At 39.7% G+C, this 11679-nt stretch overlaps 1 protein-coding gene across 1 annotated transcript; it reads right to left on the minus strand.

Annotated features, from left to right (window-relative positions):
- Positions 1-182: 182 nt before the first annotated feature.
- Positions 183-7048, minus strand: LOC102211761 (uncharacterized). Its single transcript, XM_005729155.2, has 5 exons — positions 6906-7048; positions 4590-4928; positions 3513-3638; positions 1185-1517; positions 183-529 (listed from the first exon to the last, which is right to left on the minus strand). The coding sequence occupies exons 1-5, from the start codon at positions 6940-6942 to the stop codon at positions 459-461; spliced, it is 906 nt and encodes a 301-aa protein (XP_005729212.1). The 5' UTR covers positions 6943-7048; the 3' UTR covers positions 183-458.
- Positions 7049-11679: the final 4631 nt, after the last annotated feature.

Consider the following 11679-nt stretch of genomic DNA (forward strand, 5'->3'; position numbering starts at 1 on the left):
TTGAAATCAAAGTTAAAATAGTTAAATACTACAGTATCAATTAGTACAGACATCTGTCATCAAAGTAACTGTTTACCTTTGTAAATGTTAGATAGTTAACATTTTTAGAATTTTTCTATTTTATTCCCAAATAAATGAAATAAATCTTAAATTTTATTTAAAAATGTACTAAAAAACACTTTACTGCTCTCACCTCTCTATGCAGAACTTTAGTTTAAATTGTGCACAGACGATCTGAATATTAGTTCAGGTTGTGCTGAGTGCATGTGTCAAGTGTTCAAACTGACTGAAACAGACATCTGAGAGCTCACAAACACACAGTAGTTTTACATATTTGTCAATGTGACTTTTCATTTGGTAATGACCTTATTACTGTGAGTTTCATTTGGAAAAGCTTCATCAAGAAGAGATGAATCACATTGACTGAACAGTGAACAGATTCACCTTTGCCTTTTCATTCAGATGACATAATTCTGTCTGTTCTGTCTGGCACACGGGAAGAAGCTTCTGATGGTTTTCAGCCAGCCCTCTGTAAAGGAGAAACACAGCATCAGGTCAGATCAGAGTCCTGACCAAGACCAAGATCACGTGACTGTGTGTAGTTAGTATGAAGGACAGAGGATAATAAACACTCACATTCAGAGCTGTTTTTCCTGTTTCCTGAAAACATCTTTGCTGAAAACAATTACTTTGTACTAAATATAGTTATTACTTAGGACTGTAGTTTTATTCTCTATGATTTCATCTGCAAAAAAAACAAACTCTTCCCACTTCATGACTGTTACTGGAGATTAATGCTTCAGTGGGAAATCTGCACAATTGCAACTGCAAACCATTCTGAAATGCTATGAGGTAACCCATTCTGTAACCTGATGTGCTCTTCCCTACAAATGTAACTGCCTGTTGCATCAACACAGCTCACAACTGCTGTCACTTTGCACTTTTGTAGTTTACTACACAGGTTCTAAGATTCGTGATAGCCTGCATTCTTCTGTCTCTCACACTGCTTTTCATTTACTGTATAACTCATCAGTTCTTCAGAGTTTTTTTTATGTGAAGACAGACCTTCACAAACAACTTAGTAATATGCTTAAATGTGACTGTAGATGTTTCTTTGAAACAAAGCAAGTTAACACACTAAGACATCATCAGGATCTTTCAAGCTCACATCCTCTAATACTGACCTTTGACCCAGAGTGCCACTACTTTCTGTTTCAGGGCCTTTCCATACGTGTCATACATGGTGCATATGTAAACACCTCCATCTTCAGAGCGAGGACCTAACAAAGTTAGGCTGGCGTTTCCTGTGTTCCATGGATCTTTCCTCATCTCTGTGCGGTCTGTGTAAGGTACGCCTTGACTTTTCCGATCCTTCTCATACACAACCTTCATTTCGTCTTCTTGGATATGCTTCCACTCCACTTTGGCGGTCTCCGTATTCCTCAGTTTTTTGGATATGAAGGGTAGCAGGACAGAATCTGCTCCCTCTGTCACATCAACAACTTTGAGCTGGCAGACTGAGGGAACAGAGCAGAACATGAGCTGTGCCAAACAGAAACTGTAAATCACATTAAAAACAAACATTTGAAGTATAGTTGAGACAAAAATCAGTGTTCAAAATGTTTTTAAAAATCGGATTGAGAAATGTCTTGATGCATTTTCAATCATCCAGGAAAGTAAATCTTCAAAAGTTGATTCTGTTCATCTGGACGTAGCATATTGTGGGGGAAACGTTTCGTCACTCATCCGAGTGACTTCTTCAGTCTCAGCTGACTGCAGGTTTCCCCAATCTTATAAACAGTACATTTGCATAATGACCATTGATCAACAACCACTGACCAAAAGCCACTGATCAATGGCCATGAGTACCATTCACAGAGAGTTGGGGAATGGCTGCAAGTCATGAGAATTTACATGGTTATGATTAAAGAACTGACCTCCCAGCCCATTGTTCCTTCAGTGGGCTAGTTTCAGTCATTATGCAAATGTACTGTTTATAAGACTGGGGAAACCTGCAGTCAGCTGAGACTGAAGAAGTCATTTGGATGAGTGACAAAACGTTTCCCCCACAATATGCTACGTCCAGATGAACAGAATCAACTTTTGGAGACTGATTGAGGAATAATTGTCATTAAGTCAAGTTATTCTGTGTTCCACTATTCAGATAAAAGATAATTGAGAGGTTTCACAGAGGTATATAAAGAGGAAACTGCACAAGACATCAACACTAATTTAAAAACATTAGAAATGAGACGAAGCTACTTCTGGATATTCTCTCACTCACAAGGGGTTGCCTTTAATTTTTCATTTGGCAGGTTTGAGATGCCAGGAATATCCACACAGAGAACTCAGATAGCACAACAAGAATATACAAACTCCACTCAGGAGTTTCCACTCTACCCTATTTAGTCCTCATTGTATCTGTATGTATACATAGCTCCAGCATACCTTTGTCTTTTGTCACAGTTTCTGTATTGTCCTCCTCGGGTTTCTAATCCTTGTTTTGTTCATTGTTTTTTTTACCCTCGTGTTCTTTTGGACTTCTTTTGGCTTTTTGGATTTCAATGCTTTTTGAATTTGACTTTAATAAAGGTTACAATACCTTTCTTTTTGTTCTTTTGACATGAGGTTTAAATCCTGCATTGGGGTCTTCATTGAGAGAAATGTGATTTAATGGCACTGAGAGGTCAGTAGCTTTTTTCTGGTTGATTGCACACGCATGTTTTGGGTCTTTGCGGGGAGCCTGATGGAGGAGAAGTGTTTGAGGCAACCTGGCTCTTTCACTTCTCTGTTACCATCTCGGCAACACTGCTTAATAAAACTGGTAAGTTGAACAGATGCAGGCTCCAGCTTTCGAAAAAACATCTATTAGGAATCACTTATTTCCACGATGTACAGAGTTTAAGCCATAGTACATTTACTTTTGATAATTGATGTCCTTTTTATACAATTTTATGTGTATTGGGGTGTTTTCATGGTGTTTTATTGCTAGAAATGGTTTTAAATAAATCAAAATTAAATAAATAATTACATGACAACTATAAAGGTAATAACATTTTACAATTCTGCAGCCAAGAAGAAGTGCAGAAAGCATCATTTCTGGCAGTCTTCCTATAAGTGTCACCACACACCACTGCTGGACAGGCAGAAGGAATGCTGCTCAGGCTGATTCAGCTCTGCTGCCAGAAGGACAGATACAGATTCATACCACACATTTTTATAACACACCTGTCCAACAGAGACAGGTGTGTTATAGGTTTACTCTGTCAAGTTATCAATAATAATTTTCCAAACGGATTTCTGGGGAAAATAGAAAACATTTCATCTTATTTTTTTATATCCAGTCAGAACATGTAGTAGTTGGGGCTTCTGTAGAAACTTTGCTCAGTGACATCAAATGTAAAACTGAAACTGTAAGCACCGCTCCTTTAGGAGCAGGCCAGGTATTCAGCATTTGTTACTATGGTGATCTATAAAGGGCCACCCACCCACTCACACACTATTACACCCACCTGCTGTTTTCTTCATCCTTTGATATACAAGACACATGAAAATACTAATGCCAATAGCCAGGACAAGCACCGGAACCAGGACCGCTGGGAGAACTTTGGGCCAGATTGGAGGAGGAGGAGGACGCTCTGTAATGAACACAAACACAACCTGAACATGATGCTGAATGTTTTGAAGAATTCATTAATAATTAATATGAATTCACTGATAATAACCATGCTAATTGAAATGAATTCTAGTATGACCTCTGCTTCAAATGGATTTAAGATTTTTAAATCTTATTTTGATTGTTTTTATATGTTATCCTTTTTAAACAGAAGTCTGACCTTGGCTACGTTCACACTGCAGGCGAAAGCGCATCAAATTAGACTTTTCAGACCCCATGCGACCCATATCCGATCATGGTATGACAGTTTAAACAGCACAAATCCGATATTTTCAAATCCGATCTGGGTCACTTTCGTATGTGGTACTGAATCCGATACATATCTGATGTTTTAGAAAGCGACTGCTGTTTGAATGGTCATGTCGCATTAAATCCGCCTTTTACATAACTGACACAAGACAGACGCCAATTATCAGCGCCTGGCTATTTAATCTGCAGATTCTGACAGAAATCTGCAACTATCCTTTGAAGCACCGCTCCTCTCTAAAACAGCAATAAGGATAATTATTAGGCCATATGTAAATAACAAAATAACTTCATTACTTAAGGCAAAATTGGGAAACGTAAAGTCCGAAACAAGTCTTTATATTAAGTGCCATCAGTCAAACAATACTGTTTGGTCTGGGTCTAAACAGAGCGCGTTGTGTGTGACATCTTCTTTTGCGCTTTGAGGACCGTGAATGGTTCACACTAGAGCGCGTTTGCTGTAACATTTTATTTGTAGTGTAAACAACCAGACAAAAAAATCGGATTTCATCAAAAAATTGGACTTGAGCATTAAGACCTGCAGTGTGAACGTAGCCTTTGATCTTCTCTGGTTATGTTGACCGTTCCTGAAAGCCTTTCATCTTTGTAATGTTGGATGGTCACTTTTCTCTCTGGTCACTCTCTAAGGGGAATCTACAGCACTGACCTTTGACCTTTAGTTGCACTTCAGTCTGGTTCTGTTTTTCTCCAACCTTGCGTACGGTGCAGGTGTAGAGTCCACTGTCAGAGAATGTAGGTTTTCTCAGAGTGAGGCTGAGGTCTCCGGTCTTCAGGGCGTCCTTTTGAATGGATGTTCTGTCGACGTATTGTTTATTTTGGTCTGTAAGATAATCACCTTCCTCTGTGCGAACATGGATGATTGAAGGATTCAGGTCATCGCGTCCCCACACAACTACACCCTCTTCAGCTGGAACGGGAAGCTGGCAGAGCAGAAGGACAGACTCCTCCCCCTCATACACCTCGACTCCTGAGGCATACTGGGAAACTGAGGACGCAGAAAGAGGTTAAATCAATCTGAGTTCCATACTAAACAAACAATGTGAGCCGGTGTAGAATTATCTGTAGCTCAATTGTGCAAACACATGAAAAGAAAGTCCAGCTTTCCTGTTTCTATTCTGAAATTTAAGAAACTACAAAACGAAAACGGTAGTGGGTGAACTTCTGTCCTGAGTTCCTGAGGCTAAAAAACAGACTGGAAATCAGTTTCTGAAAGCAGATCTGAGTTTTGTCATAGTTAGGGGTGGATCAGGTGACACTGACTCATTCCTTAGTTATGAGGTCAGGCTGCTGGAGGCTTCCCATGATGCATTTTTCCTCCTTTCCCATTATTTTCATTCCCCGTGCATTTATACACCACTACAGGATGTCATTACCCTTGTCTTTTCTCTCCCTTTTTTGTTGTTGTTTTTCTTCCTTCACACAGTCACCAAGTGCTGGTCACAGGGGATCATCTGACTGTTGAGGTTTTGATTCTAATACTGTAGGTTCTTTACAATATTAAGCTCCTTGACGTGACTGCTGTTCTGAACTAGTGGTATATAAATAGGACAGAATTTAAATGAATTATTTTAATGTTTAAAAAACAAGTGGAAAAGTAGATACAGCTGAACTGAACCAGAATTGCAAAACTAGATTACAAAACTAAGACAGAACCTATAGAAATAAGCTAGAAAATATCTACTAAAAACAAAACTGAAAAAACATAACAATATACTAACTATGAATCAAGCAGGAATTAGTCAACAACAATCAGAACTCTTAGGTCCATAACTCAAAGATGGAGGACCATGACAATGTCACTTATTCAATATAGTTTAAATCCTCAGAGGTATACACACTGTGTGAAAACTCTGTCAGCACATGTAAAAACATGCAGGAGGAGCACAGGTGTATCAATCAGTAAAATAAGGAAAGTTCCTGCCTCAGAGCCGCAGCGTGACATGACAGTAAGTACTATTAGTCAATATACAGCGATTCTCTGATGTTCATGCATTTTCTTTTGTGACCTTTAGATGAACAGAAATGTCAGTTATTGATTATAAATATAAATACAATTAATTTAATAAACATTAATAAACTAATGCTATGCTGACATATAGAGAACACAGTCTGTTCAGGACCAAGTCTTCTGCCTAATATCATAATGTTCCACATGCATTGTAATTTAATGAAATATATTTTCAAGTAGCCTAATAAATGTGTCACTGCATGTACATCATCATCATCTGTCAAGTAAGAGAAGCAAAGTACAATTCAGTAGGCCAGGTTTCAACAGCATTGATGCTTATTGATGACCTGGGGTCGCCAGTTTCACAGCGGCAGGGGAAACCCAGTACAAAATGCATGCACGCAGTCGAGCAGTGGACTGGCAGGATTTTAATAGGCTACCGACTTTAATAAATACCCAGTATGACACTGCACAATACCGGTACATTGGCATGTGCGTATTTACCCAAATGACACAGTTACTGTGTAATGCGGATGTGTCCGACGCAGATCATGTTTTGTTCTTCTGCACTCTGCGCAAGTAATCAACCCATATTTGAACGCAGAGCAGTCCTGCTTCCACCTGAGCTATCAGTTATACCTGTGTTGATATCTCTGTGAAAAGCGGTGGAATTTAAATATTTACCCAACTGTAAGTGAGGGAGAGGGATGACAGAGAGACAGAGAGGTAATGAGGAAAGAATGAAAAACGTAAGAAAACACGCACACGGGAGGGAGCCGAAAGCAGCGATTAAGAACTGATACAGATGCTCACACAGACGACTTCATGTTCTTAACTTCATACTGGCATTTTAACAAGTTATATCTGAGTAATCTTAAGTTGTTACTGTGGTGAAATAACGTGAACTGGACGTGAAGAATCGCCACACTCGGTGCGTGTGTGCGCCAAGTGAGTATTTCAACTGTTGACTGATCAAACTGACAGAAACAGAAAGCGGAATAAAGGTGATGTTACCGAACAGGAGGGAGACAAGCAGCACGGTTATCCTCATCCTCCTGGACGACTCCAGTTTAATCTGACAGACCGAAGAACCAGGTTAAAGTGACCGAGAGGAAGAAAACAGATGAACAGACCTTCACCTTGCACTAGTTTATCGCCCTTCCCACAATGAATCCACCTTTACTTTCGGATTGAACCGGAAGTCTGGTGCTTTCACAATACAATACAGTTTTTAAATTATGTATTAAGTAATTTCACTAAAGAATGTTCTGGGCTTTTATAAAGCCAGTGAATTCACCGCATCATTATATTTGACCGATTCTTAGTATTGTTATTCTAACTGTTTGATCTTTAGTAAAAACGCTGGATTCGTGATTCTTTGTAAGCATTTACTGTAACTGAGGAGACATTACATGCAAACAGCTTGACTCAGGGCTGGGGACCCGGCACAGTCCCGTCTTAGACATTTTACTGGTGCATGCGCAGTGCACAATTTGCTTCGAACAGATATGGGAAACCCCCGTTTTACAATAACACTGGTGAGATATTCTTTCTTTATCTTAGGACTGTATAAATGACTAACAACATATTCAGCATAATGTATTAACAATAGATTCTAGTTTATAGCATTATAGCTTGAAAATAATCATTCACTTCAAACCTGAAACTCTTTCACTGGTAAGAACATAATCAGCATTTCACTTTGTCATCATCAAGTTACATGTAGTTTCCACGAATAGCAATAGCATTTTTAAACAGTCCATCTTCTACGCCTTAGTGTTCATACGTGGAGTTTTGGCTTGCAAACTCTCCCAGATCATCTAATGTAAGAACTGCCAGCCAGCTGAGAGGACTGTTCAGCCATCTACAAGCCTTTTTTGTACACCATCTGGAAGTTGTACCTTTGAACTGTCAGCATCATACGCTGCGGTCTGGCTGGAGCTGACTGTATGGGCTTGTTTAGGATTGTGACTATGGCTGATGATCAGTTTAGATTTGGAGCTGTGACGTTTTCTAATGTGTGGGCATCTCATTAATTGCTTTGGTCTTCGCTGGATCAGGCTTTAAGCCTTTGCCTGTGAAAACACGTCCAACATAACAGGCTTCTTTGAGTAGGATTTGCACTTTAGGGGGTTAAGTCCCAGTCTGACTTCCCTCGCACGGTTGAGTACCATTCTGAGATTCTGTTAATGCTCTTTCATATCTCTTCCACCAGTGATTATGTCGTCAACGATGACAGCACAGGGGTATCCAGCAAAGATCTGCTCTACTGCACTCTGGAACACCTCACTGGCTGAGTTGATTCCATATGACATTCTGAGAAAGCAGAAAATGGAGAGTTGAAAGTTGTGAGCATGGATGACTTGAAGTCAAGCGTTATCTGCCAAGAGGAGCATTTCACATCCAGGACAGAAAAGACTGTGAAGTTAGGCATTTGTGCACCCACTGCCTCTATGGTACGCATAGGGTGATGCAGGCGTTTCAGAGCTTTATTTAAATCTCTTTGATCAATGCAGTCTAATGTCATCTGAATTTTAGAGTAGAGGTTGTACATCTTGATCCACTACAAAGAATTGCAGAGGGTATTCCTTGTCTCCAGAGTGACACGAGCGTTTAGCTGTGCCAGCTGTGCCAGCTGTGCCAGCTGTGCCAGCTGTTTGATTTCCTCACCTCCATATGCCTCCAGTTTGGTTTTCTGTGATGGCAGAAGTTTTCCATCTTGTTTCAGTTGTACAAAAAGAACGGCTGGAATGTCATTACATTTAGCGCCGCTCTATTGGTTTTCTATTAATATGCACAGCGGTGAATATGTCATTCCTATACAGAAAACAGGGATTCACAGAGTCTACATTGACCCCATTCACAAAGAACATTTCCTCATCACTGCTGGGCGCTTGCATCTCAACACTGTTTACAGATCTCTTTTTAAATCCCCTTGTTTGTGATGACTTGCAGCATTTCTGGAAGTGATTCCATTTTTTGCATTTATGACATTACTGCCATATGCTGGGCATTTATCTCTTTTTGCCATGTGGCTTCCTCCACAGTTGTTACAGTTAGTTATTGCATGTGCAGCACTCTGTTCGGATTGTGTTGAATGCTATTCCTTTCCTTACACAGTTTCCGGGTCTTCACTAACCATACATTTACTTACATACAGAAATACATCTTTATCGTATGTATTTCTCCTCTTTGTTATTTATTCCTGCACAGCTGGCTTGGATCACCCATAATTTCGTTGCACATGTACAATGACAATAAAGGTCTATTCTATTCTATTCTATTCTACATTTACCATTTAAATATGAATAAACGTATACTGATATGGAGTCAGTTCATTAAAAGTCACTTATTTTCTCCTTCATAGTTTCAGTCGAGTGTTTAACGGTGGGTTAAAAGTTGCCTCTTTCAGTTCCGTGATCACACAGAAAACAGGGTCACAATGACACAGACGTGTTATTAGGAGTCATTCTTTATTCCCACTACACTTCATAAACACTTTTTCTTTCCAGTTTTATACTGAATACTGAAATGTCTGCATTTGTTGAAACCATGACTCATTCAACCAGTAGAGGCTTGTTTTTAACATTTACTGAGCAGCAACCTTCAAAATATATATATCGGGTGTTCACAGTAGAATTAAAGTTATTAGGTGGCACTGGATTCAGCTGCAGGTTGTGCTGTGCAAACACTGACCTTCTAGTTTATAGTTGGGTTTCTGTGAATGTTTTTATAGTCAAAATTTTTTATATCTACTATTTATTGTGTTATTGTGTTCTCCTCATTCTCCCAAATAATTGATAAGTACTGAAAAAACCGTGAGAGTGACACAACAGTTTCTTGTTTGAAGCTGATGGTCAGTTGAGTTCTTCCGCTGTGGAGTTTCCCATCTTCTTCTTCCTGGTCCTGTGTGTGTGTGGGTTCCCTCAAGATACTCAGTCTTTCTCCCCCAGTCCAAAGACATGTATATAAGGATAACTGCATGAATGGCTGTGGGCCTCTCTGAGAAAGAAGAGAAGAAGAAAAAAGAAAAGAAGAAGAAGAAAATGGCAGCTGACAAACCGTATCCATGCAAACGCTACACAAATGCAGGTGTAAACACAGCAGGTTACAGAAACAACAGAAGTAAGATCCAAAGTGTGAGTAACACTGTTTGTGTGGACTGAATAACTTCACCACACCCTGAATATGAAACTGAGCCGAGCAACAACTTCTGCACCTCATTTCTGCTTTTCAGATCTTCACATCTGTTTTAGGAAGCCATCATCACACTGAGCCACTTCAGTGCACATCATCACTGAACACATTGTGATGTTTTTTAAACCCACCTGAACCAAAGGACTTGGTTTGTTATGTTCAGAAAAAGAGATCCTGTCAATTAAGACAGAGACAGACAGTGAAAGTAAGAGACTGACACTGGACCAACTACAGCAAAATGAAAGCAAACACTGAAAAAAGGAGCAATAAGGAGAATCAGAAGTGGCGAGGACGTTGATTTTAGTGGCTTTAAAAACAAATGGTGTTAGCAGTCGTTACCAGTGATTTTGTGGTTCTGTGGTTCCACCTCTGCTGCTTCCATGAATAGCAGAGCGGGTTTGTGGCTTTCTCCTGTGTTGATGTTGTTCTGTAAGTGGGCCATGACTATCAGGTTCAGAGCTAACGGATGATAGCCATTCATGCTTTTTACTGCTGCAATCATCGTACATGTCTTAAGGCACACTGGCACCAAAGCCTGGGAGAGTGAGATGTTATCTGAGTTTATGAGCACACTCTCTTATATTATTCTGGCCTGCTGCTTCATGGGGGCTGCTGCACTGCAGTGGCCTCATCTTCACGCCCTCCAAAGCTATTAGCCTATTAGCCTTTGTTGTATTTAGTGTGAAAATAAGATCCTTTTAATTTAATTCATTCGAAAAAACAGATTTTACACTTTTGTGTTATGAGTTTCACCAAGTCCTCCAAATTTGGTGTTTCAAGTAAATGTGTACCACTGTGGACAGTAGAGGGCAGCAGAGTGCCTACCATGGGACTGCAATAATGATATGACTGTATAAGCTTGCCTTTCTGACCAAACTGATCAGCTGATTGGCAGCACGTTTCATCTACTCATTCTTTCTCCTTTTTTAAGGGACATTAATCTTTTTTCATATCCACTGTTATAACTGAACTGAACTGTTTCCAATATGCTGGATGATAGTCTCTATTAGGTATGTCCTTATGAAGTTATATTGGTTATTCATTTTATCTATTTATTTTCATTTTTTGACTTATTGTCATGACAGGTTATTGTCATGCACGTGAGTAGATGGGCAAAGTTTGCTGACCTCAGCTGGCCAGTGGCTTCAAACCCAGGACTTTCTTGCTGTGAGGCAATGGTGCTAACCACACACCACACACCATTGTTAAGACCTGTGAGCTGGTTGTAACAGTGCAAAGAGAAAATATTCAGTCAATGATCTTGAGTAGAACAAAATGCAGATTTAGGGCAGAGACATGGACACAAGCTTCAGTTTTGGAGGAAATCATAGCATTTACTTGTATTTCTGTAATACCTTTAATCCCAGTGCTGCAGAAAACCTAAAATGAGAGGGTTCTGCACCCTTGTGGAGAGGTGACTGGGAGGTCCCAAACTCTCTGCTCAAAGCTGTTCGCTCCCAAAGACGATGATACTGGCGTAAGAATACTTGACATTTCTTTAAATTACTGCTAAACTCTAACACAACTCATTGAAACATGTTATATTTTATCTGCACAACAATGTCATTTTGTGACTTTTCTGTTGTTTTGT

This window comes from Pundamilia nyererei, unplaced genomic scaffold (assembly GCF_000239375.1).
Source record: "Pundamilia nyererei isolate P.nyererei 1_Seehausen unplaced genomic scaffold, PunNye1.0 scaffold00031, whole genome shotgun sequence".
In the NCBI taxonomy this organism is placed as follows: domain Eukaryota; kingdom Metazoa; phylum Chordata; class Actinopteri; order Cichliformes; family Cichlidae; genus Pundamilia; species Pundamilia nyererei.

Bases quoted from the DNA above. Each gene is read 5' to 3' on its own strand.
- LOC102211761 (XM_005729155.2), bottom strand. From the start codon at position 6,942: ATGAGGATAACCGTGCTGCTTGTCTCCCTCCTGTTCG. The intron at 3,639-4,589 runs GTCAGTGCTGTA...TGTTCATTACAG, and splicing joins AGTGCAACTAAAGGTCAAAG to AGCGTCCTCCTCCTCCTCCA. The intron at 530-1,184 runs GTCAGTATTAGA...TCTCCTTTACAG, and splicing joins AGTGGCACTCTGGGTCAAAG to AGGGCTGGCTGAAAACCATC.